The sequence below is a fragment of the Macrotis lagotis genome, chromosome 8 (genome assembly GCF_037893015.1).
Source record: "Macrotis lagotis isolate mMagLag1 chromosome 8, bilby.v1.9.chrom.fasta, whole genome shotgun sequence".
Classification (NCBI taxonomy): domain Eukaryota; kingdom Metazoa; phylum Chordata; class Mammalia; order Peramelemorphia; family Peramelidae; genus Macrotis; species Macrotis lagotis.
Genome location: NC_133665.1, coordinates 82,068,233 through 82,090,982, shown reverse-complemented (window position 1 = coordinate 82,090,982; position 22,750 = coordinate 82,068,233). Strand labels below are relative to the sequence as shown.

General features: G+C 35.1%; 1 protein-coding gene across 6 annotated transcripts in view; it reads right to left on the bottom strand.

Moving 5' to 3' along the window:
• Nucleotides 1-22,750, bottom strand: part of CCDC171 (coiled-coil domain containing 171) — a 459,446-nt gene that overhangs the window by 316,001 nt on the left and 120,695 nt on the right. For all 6 annotated transcript variants that reach the window (XM_074197551.1, XM_074197553.1, XM_074197549.1 and 3 more), the window contains one exon: nt 13,914-14,074. In XM_074197551.1, the coding sequence (XP_074053652.1) occupies nt 13,914-14,074 (161 nt within the window). The remainder of the gene's footprint in view (nt 1-13,913; nt 14,075-22,750) is intronic.

The window sequence follows — 22,750 nt, the reverse complement described above, 5'->3', positions numbered from 1 at the left end:
GAGATGAAAAGACCAAAGATTTTGCAAATTACAAATTATAAGTTTTTTCTATATAATGATCAGTTGCATTGATTTTTTTCCAAAATTTTGTCTTTAAAAAAATACTATTTATTATATGAGGTGACTCTCCAAGAGGGAGAAAAGAAAGAATATTAAAGAAAACTAGTATTATATGAAAAAACCAAAGACATCAATGGAATCTTATTTAAAAATAAAAATTAAGGTAATATATAGGTTTTAAAAGAACAACTGAACTAAAATACTTAATAATATCATTATAATTTGACAAGACACAAAAAGAATTTAGAAATGCATCTAAAAGATTTTATTATAAATAAAAGAATAGCAATAAATGGAAGAGTATTCAATGTTCTTGGCTGGGCTTCCATACTATTCTAGCCTAATTAATTCAAATTTAACACAACAGAAAATAAAGTTCCAATAGGAAACTTTATAAAACTAGAAAAAAATAAGAACTAAATTTATATGGAAAAAGTAAAGGAAGAGAAACAATGAACTAAGGAAAAGGGAAACAACAGTTCAAAATATTTTTCAGATTAGAGTATAAGGCATTATCAAAATTATCTAAAAATTTGCCATAAATATACTACTCTGATGGCAGAGATGACCCTGGGTTTTCAAAGACCAAGCCATAAAAATCAAATGAAAAATTCCATCATACTATTTTAAGTATAGGACCCCAGTAACACCATTTTCACAGCAAATGAAACAATATATGAAAGTTGCAACTAAATTTAAGGATGGCCTAAAGGTTCTCCACAGAGAGACAAATCGAAAAATTGTAAAGATTAGTTTTATGTGCCTAAATGAAAAAAAATCATATAAAAATATACTTCAGTATTTAGGATAAGGTTGAACAAAAAGAACTACTATTTAAGTGTAGCTTGTGCACCAAATTCAACTTTCAAAAATAAGAAAGGGTAGACATTCTATGAAGAACTCAATAAAGCTTCCAAATCAAATCAAAATATATTTTAATGCTTTTGCCACCAATAGAAAAGCATAATGATAAGGTGCCAAAAAAAAATTGGAAAATATGACTTAGGATTAAGAAATTTAAAAAAAAGGCATCTAGACTATACCAAAGTCTCTTGATGAAATATCATACTAAACAGTTTCAAAAGGTCCTGGGAATGGTGAGCAATGAATAATACTACACATACACACACACACACACACACACACACACACAAACACACACACACAAACACACACACACTGAATTTCTCTTAACACAGAAGAAATAATATATGATTGTTTTGGGACCCATTTTCAAATTAAAGCAATGTTCAATATCAACAAGAAACTAAAAAAAGAAAAGGAAAAGAAAATACATCAACGCACTTAAAATAGCACTAGCGTGATATTATTTTGAATATGTTTATAACAACTTAAGAAGTTGTTAAACTGAATAAAAGGAAATAAACTGATATAAATACTCATTATTTCCTCTGTTCATTCAAGAAGTATAGAGCAGGTGCAGCTAGGTGACACAGTGGATAGAGCATCGACCCTGGAATCAGGAGTACCTGAGTTCAAATCCAGTCTCAGATGCTTAATAATTATCTAGCTGTGTGACCTTGGGCAAGTCAATTAACCCCATTTGCCTTGCCAAAAAAAAAACCCTAAAAAAAGTATAGAGTAATCAACAGTATAAGGAAGACAAAAGAGTCTTGGGAAAAACAAAATGTTTAATTATTGCTTTCAAGCATTTGAAACTTCAATATAGAATATGAACTCATCTGTAAAATCTTTCAAAGAAGGTTAGTTTAAGTTTATGCTGATGTATTGCATGATAAGACAGTAACAAAAATGAATTTGCAATGAGACTTTATATGACAACCAACTGAGATCATTACCCAAAACATTTAAAAATGAAAATGAAAGTTGAAAAAAGTGGAAAAGATCAGTCAACACTTCTACAGCAAACTCTTCTTTAATATTTTTGGGATTTTAGGGTGGCTAGGTGGCGAAGCAGATAGAGCACTAGCCCTGGAGTCAGGAGTACCTGAGTTCAAATCTGACCTCAGACACTTAATAATTACCTAGCTGTGTGGCCTTGGGCAAAACACATTGCCTTGAAAAAACTAAAACTAAAAAAATAAAAATAAAATGAAAATAAAATAATTTGGGGATTTTAAAATCACTGTATTTGAATTGTAATTTCATAATCTCAAAATGTTAAATCAATGGTGTGAAACTCAAAAAGAAAAGGAACCAATAAACCATGAACATGGATCCCTGATGCCGTAAACTATCTTAGAAAAACCACATATTGGAGACTTCTGGCCAAGATGGAGGAGAAAAGCCAGGCACTGTCCTAAGCTCTCCTTGCATCCCCTCAGAAATAACATGAATCAAGCTGCTTAACAGAATTTGGATCGACAAAACCCTGAAAAGAACCTACGAGAAGAACATCTACCATCTGTCTCAGGAGAGTATGGCTGGGCTGGTGTCAGAGAGCCAGTGCAGCAGTGGCGGAATAAGGTACGGGACTAACCTGAGAACAGCCCTGTGTGTCTTTCAAGCAGGAGAGTTACAGGAGAGTTCCAGAGTGTGGTTGGATCCAGTCAGCTCGGCTGGTCTGGAAGACCAGTACCAAGACCATATTGTCAGTTGAGTCACCGTATTTCCAGCTGAATCCTGCCCCCCCCATCCTTGTGGGAGAAAGTGACTCTTCCAAGAACAAACATAGTAACAGCCCCCCCCCACAGGCCCTCAGGCTCAGGTGCAGGCATCTGATCTCCTTCAGTGCTAAATGAGCATTAAGGAAAGTAAATATATAGCCCAAGGGTACAGTCCACATATTTCCAGATAATCCAGATCCTGCTTCAACCCCCCCCCCAAGCCTAGAGAGTGGTCCACAAATCAGGTCATAAGGTCACAGCCAGTCCAGAGAAAGTCTCTAGCATCTCTTATTGGCCCGTCCACTTGGAGTTACTATGCCCAGTGAACAAAGCCTCTAGAGATTCTAACACCAAAGGTCTGTGAACCAGCCTCTCCACCCTAACACAAGATCTTAGGAAAATGAAGAAAATCCATCAGAAAAGGTATATGTGGGGGGGGGGGGGTCACTGAAAGCTGCCTTGAAGACAAAGATCCTAAATCAGAGAAATCTAGAACTTCTAAGAGAATATGAATTATCTCCAGCCCAGAAAGACTTCTTAGAAGAGATCAGGAAGGAGTTTAAAAATCAATTGGAAAAATTAGGAAAAGAAACACAAGAGAAAATTATCACTTTGTGAGAGAAAATTATCATCTTGCAACAAAAAAAATGAAAATACAATTGAACAAGTGCAAAAAGAAAATTAATTCTCTCAAAACCACAACTTCTTCAAAATTCCTTCAAAAAAAGGAATGGCCAATTAGGAAAGGAGTTTCAAAAGGTAAATGAAGAAAATTCTTCATTTAAAAAAAATATTGAAATCTGTGGACAAGAAGACTGTTAAACAAAAAAAACAAAAAAAAAATGAAAAAACAAAAGAAAATGTAAAATACCTTATCAGCAAAACAACTGACATAGAGAACAGCTCCAGGAAAGATAACATAAGAATCATTGGGCTTCCAAAAAACATTGAGGATAAAAAAAAAAAAAGCTTGGGCTCAATACTTCAGAATATAGTAATGAAAAACAGCCATGGAACCAGGTGGCAAAATAGTTATTGAAAAAATACAATGATTCCTCTCCTAAAAGGATTCCAAAATGAAAGCACCGAGGAATACTGTGGCCAAATTCCAGAACTATCAGAGAAAAGAGAAAATCCTGCAAGCAGCCAGAAATAAAAACAATTTGAATACCTAGGAACCATGGTGAGGATTACACAGAACCTGGCTGCATCAAAATTAAGGGACTGAAGGGCCTGGAACATGATATTCTGAAGAGCAAGGGATCTTGGAATGTGGACAAGAATTCACTATACAGCAAAATGAAGCCTTCACTTCCAGAGGAAAAGATGGACATTTAATGACATAGGAAACTTCCAACTTTTCCTGATGAAAAGACCAGAGTTAAATAGAAAATGTGGTCTTCAAACAAGAGACTCAAGAGATAGATGAAAAATTAAAAAAGGGAAAAGAAAAAGAACTCTTATACAATAAGATAAAACTAGCTATATCCCCACCTAGGAGAAAGATTCTCATAACTTGAGAATTGTAACTCTATTTAAAAGAATATACTTAGCTAGAATGGGCAATCATGACTTGTCTGTGACTCTGACAGAATGATTTAAAAACAATATCTCCTTAAAAAGGGGGGACAGTAAAGATACAAGAAGATGGAGGAGACTGAATGGGGTAAAGTACATTATATAAAGAAGGTACAAAAAAGGTACAAAGTACAAAGGTACTATTGCAATAGAGGGGAAGAAGGGAGGAGGTGAGAACTGCCTGAATCTTACTCTCATCAAATTTGGCTGAAAGAAGGATTAACATATATGCACTCTTAAGTTAAGAAACTAATCTTACCTTTCAAGTATAAAGAGAGGAAAGGGAGGGAGGGAGGAAAAGAGGAATTGCCAGAAGGAAGGGAAAGAAGAAGGGACAAAGAAAAGGAGGAAAGAAAGGAGGGAGGAGTGAATATAAGGGTGCAAACACATTGAAGGAGGTGTTATTTGGATGCAAAATACTGGGGAATATGGATAAGGTGAAAAAAAGGCAAAAATACAGAGGGAAGATAATATGGAGGGCAATAAAGAGTTAATAATTATAATTTTGAATGTTAATGGGATGAATTTTCCCATAAAATGTAAATGAATAGCAATGTAGACTGAAAACCAGAATCCTACAATATACTCTTACAAGAAACTCATTTGAAGCAGAGAGATACATTTAGAGTAAAAGTAAAAGTGTGGAGCAGAATATATTATGCTTCAACTGAAGTGAAAAAGGCAGGGGATTGCTTATCTCGAACAAAGTAGTTGCAAAAGTAAATGCAATTAAAAGAGATAAAAAAAGAAAACTGTAGCCTCCAAAAAGGTACCATAGACAATAAAGCAATTTCTGTACTAAATATGTATGTACCAAGTGGTATAGCATCCAGATTCTGAGAGGAGAAGCTGAATGAGTTACAGGAAGATATAAACAGCACAACTCTACTGGTGGGAGACCTCGAACTCCCTCTCTCAGAATCAGATAAACCTAGACATGATACACCATTGGAGAAGACTGAGTGGGGATATTAAGAAATATACTTTTTTGTTCTTCAGGACATGGCACTTACATAAAAACTGATCATGTACTAGGGCATAAAAACCTCATAATCAAATGCAGAAAGGCACTAATAGTACATACTTCCTTCTCAGACCATAATGCAATAAAAATCACATGCAATAATGAGCCATAGACAGACCAAAAACTAAGTGGAAACTAAATAACCTCATTTTAAAGAATGAATGGATCAAACAATAAATTATAGATGGAATTAATGACTTCATCCTAGACAATGACAGACAACATATCAAAACTTATGGGATACAGCCAAGGCAGTTTTTAGGGGATATATTATATCTTTAAATGCTTATAGGAATAAAATAGGGGAAAAAAGAAATCAAAGAACTAAATATGCAACTAAAAAAATTAGAGAAAGAAAAAATTTAAAACCCCCATTAAATACCAAATTAGAAATAATAAAAATTAAAGTAGATTAATAAAATCAAAAGCAAGAAAACTGTTGAACTAATAAATAAAACCAAGAGTTTATTTTATGAAAAAAACAATAAAACAGATAAACCTTGGTTAATTTGATTTTAAAAAAATGAAAGAAGAAAACCAAATTACTAGTATCATAAATGAAAAGGAGGAGGCAATAAAAGTAATAATTTGTAACTATTTTGCCCAACTGTATGCCAATAAATATGATAACCTAAGTGAAATGGATGAATATTTATAAAAATATGAGTTGTGAGCAGCTAGGTGGCACAGTGGATAGAGCACTGACCCTGGAGTCAGGAGTACCCAAGTTCAAATCCAGCCTCAGACACTTAATAATTAACTAACTGTGTGGCCTTGGGCAAGCCACTTAACCCCATTGCCTAGCCAAAAAAAAAAAATTCTTCTAGAAACAATTAGCAACTTCAGCAAAGTGACAGGTTATAAAATAAATCCATATAAATGCTCAGCATTTCTATATATTACTAGTAAGATACAGCAGCAAGAGCTAGAAAGAGAAATAACATTTAAAATAACTTCAGACAAAATAAAATACTACCTGCCAAGGCAGACTCCAAAACTCTATTAAAACAATATTAAAAATACTTTTCACACAAATAAAATCAAATCTAAATAACTGGACAAATAATCAACTACTCATGGATAGACGGAGCAAATATTTAACTACTTATTTAGTGCCTTACTAAACAAACTTCCAAAAAATTAACTTTAATGAGCTGGGACAAATTGTAACTAAATTCATATGGAGAAATAAAATGTGGAGAATATCAAGGGATTTAATGAAAAAAACTGCAAAAGAAGATGGCTTCACTTTAGCAGATCTAAAATTAATTTATAAAGCATCAGAAATCAAAACTGTCTCTTATTGGCTAAGAAATAGAGTGGTAGATCTGTGGAATAGAATAGGTCCAAAAGAGACAAGAGGAAATGATTATAGTAATCTGCTGTTTGATAAATCCAAAGAGTCCAGCTTCTGGGATAAGAGTTCTCTCTTCAGATTTACATGAAGTGACGCTGAGAAAGATGAGCAGAACCCAAAGAACACTGTAGACCCTAAAAGCAACATGGGGGTGATGATCAAACTTAATGGACTTGCTAATTCCATCAGTGCAACAATCAGGCACAATTTGGGGGTATCTGCAATGGAGAATACGATCTGTACCCAGAAAAAGAATTGTGGAGTTTGAACAAGGACCAAAGACCTTTAATTCAAAAAAACAAAAAAAAAAGTTATCTCATCATATAATTTTGCTGTCTCTTATACTTCATTTTTCTTCCTTAAGGAAACGATTTCTCTCTCATCACATTCAATTTAGAACACTGTATACCATGGAAACAATGTAAAGACTAACAGACTGCCTTCTGTGGGGGGGGGGGGAAGCATGAATAGGGGGGAAATTGTAAAATTTTAAATAAATAAATAAATATTTTTTTATAAAAGGAATTCTCTCTTCAATGAAAACTGTTGGGAAAAACTGGAAGTTAGTATGGCAGAAAACTGTATTAGAACATCTCACACCCCATACCAAGATAATACCAAAATGGGTGCAGGATTTATACATAAAAGACAATGTTATAAGCAAACTAGGAGAACAAGGAATAGTTTACCTGTCAAATCTATGGAAAGGGAAGCAGTTTGTGACCAAGGAAGAGATGGAGAACATCATTAAAAACAAATTAGATAATTTCTATTACATTAAATTAAAAGGCTTTTGCACAGACAAAACCACTGTAAACAAGATCAAAAGAAATGCAGTAAATTGGGAAACAATTTTTATAACTACTGTTTATGACAAAGGACTCATCTCTAAACTACATAGAGAACTGAGTCAAATTTATAAAAAAAGCAAGCCATTACTCAGTTGACAAATGGTCAAAGGATATGCAAAGGCAATTTGCAGATAAGGAAATCAAAGCTTTCCATAGTCATAAGAAAAATTGCTCCAAATCATTACTTAATAAAGAAATGCAAATTAAAGCATCTCTGAGGTACCACTTCACACCTCTTGAACTGGCCAATATGACCAGAATGGACAAAGATCAATGTTGGAAGGGATGTGGGAAATCTGCGACACTAATAAATTGTTGGTGGAGCTGTGAACTCATCCAGCCTTTCTGGAGATCAATTTGGAATTAAGCCCAAAGGGCAATAAAAATGCAGCAATTTGATCCAGCAATACCACTACTGGGTCTATATCCTGAAGAGATCATGAAAAAGGGAAAAAAACATCACTTGTACAAAAGTATTCATAGCAGCCCTGTTTGTGTTGGCAATGAATTGGAAACTGAGTTAATGTCCATCAACTGAAGAATGGCTTAATAAGTTGTGGTATATGTATGTGATGGAACATTATTGCTCTGTTAGAAACCAAGAAGGATAGGATATTAGAGAAGCCTGGAAAGATATGCATGAATTGATGTTGTGCAAGATAAGCAGAACCAGAAGAACATCACACACTGCAAAAGCAAGGTGGGGTTGATGATCAACCTTAATGGACTTACTCCATCAGTGCAATAATCAGAGACAACTTGGGGGGCATCTACAACAGAGAATACCATCTATATCTAGAGAAAGAACCATGGAGTCTAAACAAAGACCAAACACTATTACCTTCAAATTTTCTTTAGATTTATTTAAGGCAATGAATGGGGTTAAGTGATTTACCCAAGGTCATACAGCTAGTCAATTATTAAGTGTCTGGGGCCGGAATTGAACTCAGTTCCAAAAGAGCAAAAACAAGTCATAAAAGCTCCTTCAACAAGATGTCTGCCATGTATATTTTGTATAAATAATACAAAATTCCTTGATAATAGCAAAAGGAATAAATTTCTTCAATTTTTAAATATTAATAACAAGCACGGCATAAAATAAGCATAGGTATGTTCACAATCTATTGCCAATTTCAAGAAGGATATTCAATGCAAAATTAAAATGGCCTAAAAATAGTGAACTACTTGAAAGAATTCAAACAAAAATTCATACAGAAAAAAATCAATTTAAGAATCCTTGTCATTAAGGATATGATTTCTCTCTCATCACACCCAATTTGGATCAAGGTACAACATAGAAACAAAGTAAAGACTGACAGAGCGCTTTCCATGGGGGGGGGGGGGGGAAGCAAGATTGGAGGGGGAATGGTAAAACTCAAATAATATCTTTAATAAAGATTAATTTAAAAAAAAAGAATCCTTGTCAGTTAGACAAGAGGGTGAGCAAATTTTAGTCTTAAGTTCAAACATTGACCACCATCTGTTTCTGCACAGTCCATGAACTAAGAAAGGCTTTTGTATTTAAAATATAAAAAGACTTTTAGGTAACAGGCCATACAAAAAGGCAGCAGGCAGGAGCCATAGTTTGCCAATTCCTGGTCTAGAATTTAAAAGTTCGTTGAGTTGGACCAACAATCCATGCTTGAACAGACAATGCAGATGAGCAATGAGCAGAGCAAAGAAAAAAAAGGAAGAAAAAAGTGAGCTAAATTGTATCTGAAGTACTTACAATGACTTACAATGACTCCAAGTTTCTTCCTGAAAAAATAATCCAACTTTTTAACATCAACATTCTTCTGATAGTAAACAACAAATCTCTGAAATGAGCTCTGTGGCATAATAGTAACAATTTGATCAAAAAAAGTTATAGAAAAGATAAGATCCATAGATATAAACAGAGGGGAGCTAGTAAAGGATAACAACAGACAGCCCCCCATGCTACACTGGCATTATACATTATGTTCAGAGTTCATGCTGAACCCTAAAGGAGGCTGATAGGATAGTAGGAACAAGAGTCACGTAAGTGGAACAGATTATAATGTACATTCAATAGTGATTGTAACTATAGTGATAAGCTGACAGAGCCAAAGAAAAGTTGATCAGGAAAACAGATTATTATTAGGTAAGCAATATTAAAAATCAAATGCATACAACAGAATAATGTTCCATAAAACAAAGAGTGCAACTCACCAGAAAATACATTTAATGTCCTTCAATTGGGGAATGACTTAACAAACTGTGTTATATGTATGTCATGGAACTCTATTGTTCTATTAGAAACCAGGAGGGATGGGAAATCAGGGAAGCCTGGAGGGATTTGCATAAACTGATGCTGAGTGAGATGAGCAGAACCAATGAGGGAACCATTGTACACTCTAACAGCAACATGGGAGTGAGGATCAACCTTAATGGACTTGCTCACTCCATCAGTGCAATAATCAGGGGCAATTTGGGGCTGTCTATGATGGAGAATACCATCTGTATCCACAGAAAGAACTGTGGAGTTTGAACAAAGACCAAGAACCATTACCTTTAATTTGGGGGGGGGGGGGACTGATATCTTATTTCTGATCTTACTACCTCCTTAACTTTATGTTTCTTCCTTAAGGATATGATTTCTTTCTTATCACATTCAATTTAGATCAATGTATACCATGGAAACAATGTAAAGACTGGCAAATTGCCTTCTGTGGGGGGGGGGGAGCAAGATTAGGGGGAAATTGTAAAACTTAAAATAAATAAAATCTTTTAAAAAATACATTTAAGTAAAATCATTGAAAAACTATGTGATAGGAGGCAGAGCCAAGATGGCACCATGAGAACAGCCTTTCCTAGAAGCTCTCTCCAAAATATTCCAAAAACCTTAAAATTATGACTCTAAATTTTTGAGAGACAGAACCCACAGAAAGATCCAGTGAGGCAATTCTACAGCCCAAGGTAACCTGGAAGATCATGGGAAGGCTCTGTTCCATGGGTTGGAGGAGGCAGCTGCATAGCAGCGCAGCCAGGACCAGCTGCACAAAGGAGCACCAGCCTTTTGGGAACAATCCCAGGGAACCTGGGTCCCTGGGAACACCAGCTCCTGGCAGCAGAAGCAGTTTCCTGACCTGCCAACCCCAGGAACACCAAGCACAACTTGGAAGATTAGCAGGGAAACCTCGGCCACAGTGAGTGGAAGCCAGCCACAGCTGTCAGTGTAGCTGCAACCCTCAGATCCCAGGAAATGGAAGCAGGGTCACAGAGCTGCCCAGCAGGGAGCCCACCTAGCTCAAAGTGCTCAGCCCAAGGAAGGTAAGGGAGTGGGGGGAGACTGTTGAGGTCTCTCCTCTGTCCCTGGGACAGGACTCTGGAGCTTTGTCCATATTCAGACCCTGGTCGCAGTCTGGGAGCCCCCCCCCCCCCGCCCATTGTCATAGAAAAGGGACCCTCCTCACAGTTCCAGGGCAGAGAAGTGTGCTTTTGGTCATCCATAGACCCAAGCACAGACCAGGAAAGCAGTCAAAGCCTCTCAGAAGACCCTGAAGTAACTGAGGTCATTGCGGGGCTGTCCCAATAATACTCAAAAGCTCAAGAAGAACACCAAAACCAGGGCACAGGCTAGGGAAATGAGTAAACAGAAAAAAAAGGGGAACCTGACCATAGACATACTTTGTTCCCATGGAGGATCAAAACATACAGTACAAGCTTCTATATCCAAAGCCTCCAAGAATAATAGAAATTGGGCTCAGGCTATGGCAGAGCTCAAAAAAGATTTTGAAAATTAAGTAAGAGAGGTAGAGGAAAAATTGGGAAGAGAAATGAGAGAAATGCAGGAAAAATATGACAATCAAGTCAGCAGCTTAGTCAAGGAGATTTCCCTAAAAAAATGCTGAAGAAAATAACATGTTAAAAACCAATTTAGGCCAAAAGGGCAAAGTTGTCCAAAAAGTTAATGAGGAAAAGAATACCTTACAAAGCAGAATTGGCCACATGGAAAAGGAGACCAAAAAACCTCTCTGAAGAAAACAACTCCGTCAAATGTAGAATGGGGCTAAAGGAATCTGATGACTTTGCAAGGCATCAAGAGACAATAATACAATACCAAAAGAATGAAAAACTAGAAGAAAACATGAAATATCTCATTGAAAAACTACATGATAATAATAATAATATAATCATAATAAGAGTTACTAGTGCTTTTTTTTTTAGGTTTTTGCAAGGCAAATGGGGTTAAGTGGCTTGCCCAAGGCCACACATCTAGGTAATTCCTAAGTGTCTGAGACGGGATTTGACCCTAGGTACTCCAGACTCCGGGACCGGTGCTTTATCCACTACACCACTTAGCCCCGCCCATTACTAGTGCTTTTAAAAAAACAATATCATTGGATGCTCACTGCAATTTAGGCCTAAGAGATACAATTGCTAGTAGTAGTCCTCATTTTACAAATGAGAAAAACAGACAAATGAGGTTAAGTGCCTTGCCAAAGCAACAGAGCTAAGAAGGATCCAAGGTCAAACTTGAACTCTGGTCTTCCAGACTCTAAACCCAGCACTCTATCCACTAAGCCACCTAGCAACTGAAAACAGTATAGGAATTTGGTAGAAAAAGGCATGAGACCAGACTATAAATTCCAAAAAAGATGAAATCTAAAATTTGGATAAATCTAAATAATTTTTAATTATATGACCAAAAATTTAGAAGAGAATACAAAGATCTATCTTTCCCAAATTCAGATAGTAGACAATTTTTTAATTGTCAGAAAGAAAATAGAGTGAAGAATCCTTGAAAAATAGCCATGGAGGTTAAGAAGAAAAGCATCAAAGCAGACAAAGAAATCACAAACAAGTAAGAGAAAAAGCAAGGAGAAAACAGTGTCATGTGGCACAAATGAGGAAACGGTATCCAAAAAAGTAGAGAGTAGTCAATAATTTTAAACATTATAAAGAAGACAAAGAATAAGAAAAAGGTTTTAGTTTCGAAATAAGGCCTTGAAAAGTTTTAATGAAATGACACATGGTTAACAATCAATTTGCTTAAAGATAACAATACTACCATAATATTTATCATATTAGGAATCTTAATATCAGGAAATAAAAAATGAGAATTATTTTTCTTAAGAATTATGGAAGTCAGGGGGTGGGGCCAAGATGGCAACAAGAAAGGATCATCTCTTAGGTGCTCTCTTGTAAAACTTAGAAACTAAGGACTCTAAATTTTAGAGAGACATAACCCACAGAGGGACCCAGTGAAGCAGTTCTACTCAAGGTAACCTGGAAAAGAGCAAAAAAGCTCTGCTTCCTGGGGTTGGGGTGGCCCGCCAGAGGGAAACAACTTCAGCCTCCCAGAGGCAACCCCAGGGCACTGGGAGCCCCAGCTCACAGCAGGGGGGGGGAGCACCAGGCACAACTTGGGGGAACAGTGGGGGACCCCCGCCTGAGTGAGCACATGAAGCCCAGCCCTCAGGGCACACAACAAGCAGCGTGGCGAAGGCAGCCCAGATCCAGGAAACAGAAGCAGGCAGAGCCAGTAAGCAGGAGCCCCCAGGGCATGAGCCCATTGAACCTAGGGAGGGGAGTGAAGAGAGAGACTGCCAAGCTCTCTTCTCTGCCCCTGGAACAGGATGCTGGGGTTCTGATCACATTCAGATCCTGATCACAGTCTAGGCTCCCCAATAGAACAGCAGGCCCCCCCTCAGCCCCATGGCAGAGGGGGGCGCATATGGTCATTCACAGACCAGGAAGGAGGACAGAGCCTCACACACTGAGATCCTTGTGGGAATGTCCCAAAAGCTCAGGAAGCACCCCAAAAATAGGCTTAGGCTGGTAAGATGAACAAGCAGAGAAACAAGAGGAACACCATTGAGAAATATTTTGGCTATGAGCCCAAGAAAGATCAAAACACTCAGTCTGAAGATGAGGAAGCACAAGCTCCTGCATCTAAAGACTCCAAGAAAAACAGAAATTGGGCTCAGGCTATGACAGAGCTCAAAAAAGACTTTGAAAATCAAATGAGGGAGTTAGAAAAAAAACTGGGAAAAGAAATGAGAGAGATGCAGGAAAAACATGAAAATGAAGTCAGAAGCTTGCTCAAGGAAATCCAAAAAATTGCTGAAGAAAATATAGCATGCTAAAGCCCAGCTTAGGTCAAATGGATAAAACAATTCAAAAAGTTATTGAGGAGAAGAATGCTTTAAAAAGCAGAATTGGCCAGATGGAAAAGGAGATAAGAAAGTTCTTTGAGGAAAACAAATCCTTCAGACAAAGAATAGAACTCAGGGAGATTGCTGAATTTACAAGAAATCAGGACTCAATACTTCAAAACCAAAAGAATGAAAAATTAGAAGAAAATGTGAAACATCTCATTGAAAAACAACTGATATGAAAAACAGATTTAAAAATTATTGGAATACCTGAAAGTCATGATCAGGAAAAGAGCCTTGACATCATTTAGAAAATATTACAGTAAAATAACTTACATTTTTAGTTTTGCAAAGGATTCTTGTGAATTATGTTTTTCTCGCTCATATGCACTTTCTACTTCTTTGAACTCATTCTTGAACATTTCCAAATCAGCCACAGCTTCTGCTTGGTTTGCTTTTTCAACTTGCAAGGCTCCTTCAAGGTCTCGAATTCGTAACTTCCAGGGGACAAAAAAAGCAACATAAGCAAGCTGAGAAAGGCTATCATCAAACTATAATCAAGCAGACAATAATTTAGTCTTCATCCAAATAAATCTTGTTTTCTACTTTGTTTTTTAAAGGGAAAATAAAATAGTTTCTCTTTCAATTCTATCTATATTTGGTTTAATATTATTACTACTGTTAGGAGCAATTATAATGGTAACGATAATTATAAAGAGGAGGAACTAATTGCACCACAAAGAGGTAAAAGGCTAAGGTCTTAACAGTCTAAGAGACTTTAATGTTAATGTACTAATATATTCTAATATTTTTCCACATCATGAAAATATAATTTGTCCACAAAGAAATGAGACACTATCTTACAAATACTTTAAAACTTTCTGCATTTGATCTAAAAGATCTCTTAACCTTTAAAACACATTACTTTACAACTGTAAAGGGAAAAGGTAGAATACATTTTTAAGTTTAAAAATGGCTTGCTACACACTTTTGAGGAGGAACAAGAAGAAAGGAGAAAGTAGAGAATAAATGGGGGTGGAGAGAATAGGATGGAGGGAAATACAGTTAGCAATAGCAACTGTGGGAAAAAATATTAAGCAATTTTTCTGATGGACTTATGATAAAGAATACTATTCATCCAAAAGACGGAGTTGATGGTATCTGAATACAAACTAAAGCATACTTTTTCCTCCCCCTTTATTTTTCTTGAGGTTTCTCTTTCTTTGGGGGAGGGGGTATGTTTACATTTACAACATGACTATTGTAGTAATGTTAAAGAAGTAAAAAATGTCATAGGCAGATCTGTAAAAGAAGGGATCATCTGCAAAAAAATGGCTTGCTAAAAAATTAAAGTAACCATTTTAAATGATAATATAAATATTCTAAGGTTGAATAAAGTAGGAAAAAAAAAAGAAATATGGGTTCAATTTCCAGAAGACTTTCCATTTTGATTTTGCTAAATACTAGGAAATATTTCCTCCTAGAAATGTCATTGTACTGTAAAGTTATTCCAGACTATAAAATGGAAACTATCAATTTAATAAATTATATTGAAAAATTCTTTATTTAACTACTCAATATTTCAGCTAAATCATATATTTACTAATTTTTATATACAAACTGCAAATAAAACAGACCACTTTAACAAATATTCTTAATACCTTATTAAAGAATTAAACTTTTCATATTGCAATTTAAATATGGTAGTCTTGCTTGCTTGCCAAAAAATTGAATTTTTTTAAAATGTTAAAAACTGATATGTTCATAGAAAATATACATATAGTATTTAAAGAAAAATAGATGAATTGCTAATTTTTCTTCTCTGCTGTAGCAATGAACTGGAAAATGGTTACAATTCCTTAAACTTGAGTAATTAATTCATAATCTGTATTTCCTAATATTAAGGGTTTAATATTCATATTGTCAATGATATATTGTGACTTTGAAAGGAACCATAATTTTGAATTAATTTAATTCCACATATTTCTGTCATAATTCTCTATTGTTAATTTTTATATTCTAGTTGTCATTTAAAAAGACCTTTTAAATTTTTTATTTGAATGAGAACACTAAAAATTCTGAAGCAATTTAAAAATATATGGAGGTATATACATACATACACACTTCACAAAAGAAAATCACAACTACATTATTATTATTATATTATTAATTGAAATTTTATTATTATTGGGGCAGCTAGGTGTTGCAGTGGATAGAGCACTGGCCCTGGAGTCAAGAGTACCTGAGTTCAAATCTGGCCTCAGACACATAATAATTACCTAGCTGTGTGGCCTTGGGCAAGTCACTTAACCCCATTTGCCTTACCAAAAAAAAACAAAAAAAAAAGAAATTTTATTATTATTAATTAGTATCAATGAATATTAAATGAAAATCCATGTGGTATATTGTTCATGTGATAAACCTGTATAATTTCATTTGAAATTACTTAATTTTCATTGAGGAATACAATTTCTCTAATAGATCTGAAATAAATTATCGTACATTGCCAGTTCAAATACTTTTTTTTATTATCTTGATAGTTTTTAATATCTGAATTGATGTGGGAAACAAAGTATATGATTAAAGTAGTACTTTTAAAGGTGCAGAGCTATAGAGATTAATTTTCCTCTCTGAAATGAATATATTTCCTTATATTATATTCGTTAAGTTCCAATGTCAGAAATCAAAAATATTTATTAAAGTAATATATATTTATCTCACAACCCCTGTTCCAGGAGGTTCTCCAGGTATGGAAGTGTCCCTGGGTTTGTGAAATCTAAAACAAAAGAAGTAACACTTCTCAAGTTCTATCATGATGAAAAGAATTCTAAGTAAATATCCTAAACAATAGACTAAGTCTGTTATCTACAAAATAACTTAGATAAATAAGTATAAATTCATCACAAAAATGTTGGCCATTTGATGGTAAATTTATTGGCCACTGCAACCCTGAAAGACATGGATGTATTTGTAATCTTATCAACTTGGGAGTCTGGCTAAGTAATGCACAATGGAAGCCAATAAAAAAAAATAATAAACATTTCCAAAGGCAGAAAATGAAGATAGAAAATGAAAGATTCACAATTTTAGACCAGTTATAATTATTAACTCTACTGTATATATTTTAAATGTGATATCCTTGCCTTGTGCAAATAAATGGATAAAGTATTAGGGAAAAAATGGATAAAATCCATATTGCTACTCTCTAGATGGGTTAAAATAAAAAACAAAATGAAGTTCAAACTAAATTGAGCAATGCATAAGTAAATGCATAAGTAAAACATAAGAAAAACAAAGATAAATGGTAGTTTGGGTTTCACCATTCATATGAAATAAGAAACATCATGCCATGGGACACTTGGCCATTTTCTCTTGTAAAAGTTAGGAGTGAAAGAAAAGAAGAAAAAAAAAAGACCAGCCTAAAGATAATTAGAGTTTAAATACCAATATCTGATATAGAGGATAAGGTGACAGAAAAATTATAAAAACCTAACAAGATAGTTCAAAATAATGAGGAAAATAATCATGACTCTAAAAAAGATACTTGTGAAGAAACTACTTTGCAAAGGTAGAGTCCATAGATGTGGAATAATTCAAATATTTTCAGATCTTTTGGATTTATTGATTGGTTTTGGTAACTTTTTCCTCTTCTTATTCTTTTTATTTCCATAGAAAACAATATGTCTCACTGGAAGGGGAAAGAGAAAGTGGCAGAAATTTGGGTAATATCAAAACAAACACATTAATAAAAATTAATTCAAAAAAAAGAAATCAGGGTTCCCTAGTGGTGTGGTGGTAGTAAGGAATGTTAAGATTATGAACATGAGTCAGGCAGTGGTTCAGCAAAACTCTGCAGAAATTCACTGCAAAAAACCTATAGTAAAAAAATCCAGGTTAATTCCTAGATACTTATTGGAGGATCTAGGGCAGAAACTAGACTAGAGATATACAAAACAGGAAAGCATAGATAAGCTGAAATTTATGCCAAAGGAGAAAATAACTATGTAGATGAAATCAAAGATTCAAAGAAGGACTGAAAAGCATTATACATTAGGAAGTAAGGTAATTTTAATCTCAATACTCAAGACACAAATTTTCACAAAGGAAATGTACATATTCACAAAAGGCAGTATCAGCTAATAACAACATTAATAATAACTACTTAAGCTAATTTATGGGCAATAGGCAGGTAACAAAGATACTTTAGTTTTAATTCCATAAACAGAACTATGCATTATTTTTTAATTTATTTTTATTAAAGATATTATTTGAGTTTTACAATTTCCCCCCCAATCTCACTTCCCTCCCCCTCCACGGAAAGCACTCTGTCAGTCTTTACTTTGTTTCCATGTTGTGCCTTGATCCAAATTGGGTGTGATGAGAGAGAAATCATATCCTTAAAGAGGAGAAGAGAAGTCTAAGAAGTAACAAGATCAGACAATAAGATATCTGTTTTTTTCCTAAATTAAAGGGAATAGTCTTTGAACTTTGTTCAAACTCCACAGCTCCTTATCTGGATACAGATTGCACTCTCCTTTGCAGACAGACCAAAATTGTTCCCGATTGTTGCACTGATGGAATGAGCAAGTCCTTCAAGGTTGAACATCACTCCCATGTTGCTGTTAGGGTGTACAGTGTTTTTCTGGTTCTGCTCATCTCACTCAGCATCAGTCCATGCAAATCCCTCCAGGCTTCCCTGAAATCCCATCCCTCCTGGTTTCTAATAGAACAATAGTGTTCCATGACATCCATATACCACAGTTTGCTAAGCCATTCCCCATGAAGGACATTTACTTGATTTCCAATTCTTTGCCACCACAAACAGGGCTGCTATAAATATTTTTGCACAAGTAATGTTTTTACCCTTTTTCATCATCTCTTCAGGGTATAGACCCAGTAGTGGTATTGCTGGGTCAAAGGGTATGCACATTTTTGTTGCCCTTTGGGCATAGAACTATGCATTATTAATATCATGCTTATCAGGTTTTAAGACTTAATAAAGAAGCACTGAAATGAAAAATGTTGACAAAATCAAGAGACCTTTATCCCCCTAAAATTTTGATTTCTTCTCCTAATGAGACTGAAAATCTAATCACCTCTCAGACAATTCTCAAAGTAACTTATAGCTTATTGGGAAAATGAGATCATGGAATATACTGATGCACTAACCCAGGGGACTAAATGGTTTAGTCTGAATAATAGTATAGTGAATGAATAGAGTATGAGCTTGGTGAGATGAAAACTTGAATCTGATTATTGTCTTCGTGTACCTGTGAACTAGCTACATAGCATTGGTGAATCTCAGCTTCCTTATTTGTAAAATGGGAATAAAAATTGCCCTAATTACTAATACTGTTCTTCAGAAAACAAATGAGATATGGGGGGGGGGGAGACTTCAAAAATTTTCAAATATTTTAAGAATGCCAGTTATTATTATTCATCAACTTAGCTTTCTCCTAGATGGATTCCTAAGTCAATTTCTTTTCAGCAATAAAAAGATGCAATTAGTATATGTAGTACAAAAAAAAAAAATCCTGCCCTCAAACTAAGATATTTCAATCTATATATAAACACTCCCTCAAATATCCTAAATACTAAGTTTCTCCAACTACTCACCTCCTAATAACTACTCCACCCTTCCTTGGTCTTGTTATCATCCATTAAAGTACTGTTTCTATGTTCAAAAAACTCCAAACACAACCTATTTATTCCAGTCCCATCACCCTTCAATTTTCTCTCCAGTTATTTCCTCTGCACTAACCATTTTCTCCTCCCTTCTCCATTTTGATCTCTTCTTTGGTGAACAAATTCAACTCTGAAATTCCCTTTTCTCTTGAATCTCTAACATCCTTATCATCCTACCAATAAAGCCCAGTCAAGTTACAGGATGACTCCCACCATTTGTTGCCTTCACCCCTACATACATGCTACTGAATGAAAATAGAGAAAAATCAAACAACTAGATCTGACTAGATCCATCTAGTTCTGACTAGATCCATGAAAAATGTACACAATTTCAGCTAGATCTTCAGTGTTACCAGGCAATCATATTATAATGCCCTTATCAACTCATTATCTCATTCTCCACAGCAGCCCTTCAAAACCTTTTTCATTCCTTCCATGGTTCCTCTTCCCCTAATGACTCAACTGAGATTTTTGCCTCCTATTTTAGAAAAAAATTGAGTCGAATTGCTGTGGGGTCTCTCTCCTCCCCTCTTCCTAAATTCCTATCAACTAAGGTGCCTTCTACTTCTACCTCCTTCTTCACCTCTGTCCTGCATGATATTGAGGTATAAGTGCTAAAGCTGAAGCAATCTCCTTGATTACATTTATTGGTAATGAACTTTTATTGTGGAAAGGCAAAAGATGAAATTCCTGTGCTGTGAGTTTGGGGGAGGGGAGGCAGAAGTAAATGGAAATGATGTCCAAGGTAAATAAAAGTAATTTTAGAAGTCAAAAGAACTACAGAGTGGTATAAAGAGATCCTTAGAATTCTATTTTATTCAACAGCAAGAGAAGCCTACTGGATGCTAGTCAAGGTTGATAGTGAATTCTATTTTATTCAACAGCAAGAGAAGCCTACTGGATGCTAGTCAAGGTTGATAGTGAATCATCTGTCACATCCAACTCTTCGTGGTCCCCCACTTCGAATTCTCTTGGCAAAGACCCTGAAGTGCTTTATCATTTCCCTCTCCAGCTCAATTTACATATGAGGAAACTGAGGGAAACAGGGATGAGCTTAACTGACTTAATGGTTAAGTGTCTATAAACAGATTTGAATTCACAAACATGAGACTTCTTGACTTTAAGCCCAATACTCTATTCACCATACCATCCAGCTGCCTAGCTGTCCTCCCCAAGCAGAACTAAGAGATCATTGTATATGTTATGTACAACAACACTGTGAGTTGACTAACTATGAAGGAGGCAACTCCTTTCAGTAGTTCAGAGCTCGAGGACAACCTGGGAGAACTTTAATGGACACTACCATCATCCAGAGGAAAATAAAAACAAATAAAAAAAAAAACAAAAATCAGCAAAGAATCTGAATGGATTACTATGTTCCTTTTTTTAAAGAAAGATTTTGTTTATTATGAGCTTTACAATTTTACCCCTATTCTTGCTTCCCTCCCCCCAGCACCCACAGAAGGCAGTCTGTTAGTCTTTACATTGTTTCCATGATATACATTGATCTAAGTTGAATGTGATGAGAGAAATCATATCCTTAAGGAAGAAAAATGAAGTATAAGAGATAGCAAAATTACATAATAGGATAACAATATTTTTCTAAATTGAAGGTAATAGTCTTTGGTCTTTGTTTAAACTCCACAATTCTTTCTATGGATATAGATGGTATTCTCCATTGAGATAGCTCAAAATTGTCCCTGATTGCTGCACTGATGGAATGAGCAAGTCCATCAAGGTTGCTCATCACCCCCATATTGCTGTTAGGGTGTACAATGTTCTTCTGGTTCTGCTCATGTTGCTCAGCATCAGTTCATGTAAATCCTTTGGGTCTTCCCTGAATTCCCATCCCTCCCGGTTTCTAATAGAACAATAGTGTTCCATGTATACATATACCACACTTTGATAAGCCATACCCCAACTGAAGGACATTCACTTCTTTGCCACCACAAACAGGCCTATTATGAATATTTTTGTACAAGTGATGTTTTACCCTTTTTCATCATCTCTTCAGGGTATAGACCCAGTAGTGGTATTGCTGCATCAAAGGGTATGCACATTTTTGCTGTCCTTTGGGCATAATTACAAATTGCTCTCCAGAAAGGTTGGATAAATGGTAGGAAGGGTTATGGGAAATCTGGGACACTATTACATTGCTGTGTGAACTCATTCAACCTTTCAACTCCTTGATCTTCTAGTTTGTTTATAATATTTTTAATGTCTAAATCCTATATCCATTTTGATCTTATCTTGGTATATGGTATGAAGTTTTTCTCTAATCCAAGTTTCTTCAATACTAATGTAAAATTTTCCCATCACTATCTGTGATGGAGAATAGCATCTGTATCCAGAGAGGGAGTGGTGGAGTTTGAACAAAGACCAAAGACTATTATCTTCAATTTAAGAAGGGAAAAAAAAATTATAGCAATTTTGCTATCTGTTATACTTTATTTTTATTTCATAAGGATATGATTTTTCTTTCATAACATTCAACTTAGATTGATGCATACCATGGAAATAATATAAAGACTAACAGACTGCCTTCTGGGGAGGGGGGAAGCAAGAATAGGGGTAAACTTGTAAAACTCAAAATAAATAAAAATCTTTCAAAATAGTAAAAAAAAAATTCCCAACAGTTTTCATCAAAGAGAGAGTTTTTATCCCAACAGCTGGACTCTTTGGGTTTATCAAACAGCAGATTACTATGATCATTTCCTGTTATTGCACCTATTCTATTCCACTGATCCACACTCTGTTTCTTAGCTTATACCAGGCAGTTTTGATAACTGATTCTTTATAATTTTAGATGTGGTAAGGCTAAACCACCTTCTTTTGCATTTTTTTTCATTGAATCCCTGGAAATTCTTGACTTTCTATTTCTCCATATGAATTTACTTACAATTTTTTCTAACTCATTAAAGTAATTTTTTGGAATTTTGATTGATAGGGCACTAAGCAAGTAGTTTAGTTTTGGTAGGATTGCCATTTTTATTATATTAGCACAACCTATCCATGAGCAGTTGATGTTTGCCCAGTTATTTAAATCTGATTTTATTTGTGTGAAAAGTGTTTTGGAATTGCTTTCAAAAAGTTTTTGAGTCTGCCTTGGCAGGTAGACTCCCAGGTATTTTATATTGTCTGAGGTTACTTCAAATGAGATTTCACTTTCTAGCTCTTCTATTATATCTTGTTAGTCATATATAGAAATGCTGAGGGTTTATGAGGGTTTATTTCATATCCTGTGACTTTCTTAAAGTTGCTAATTATTTCTAATAGTTTTTAGATGATATTTTGGGATTCTCTAGGTATACCATCACATCATCTGCAAAGAGGTAGTTTGTCTCTTCCTTCCCTATTCTAATTCATTCAATTTCTTTTCTTTCTCTTATTGTGGAAGCTAACTTTTTTTTTAGGTTTTTGCAAGGCAAATGGAGTTAAGTGGTTTGCCCAAGGCCACACAGCTAGGTAATTATTAAGTGTCTGAGGCT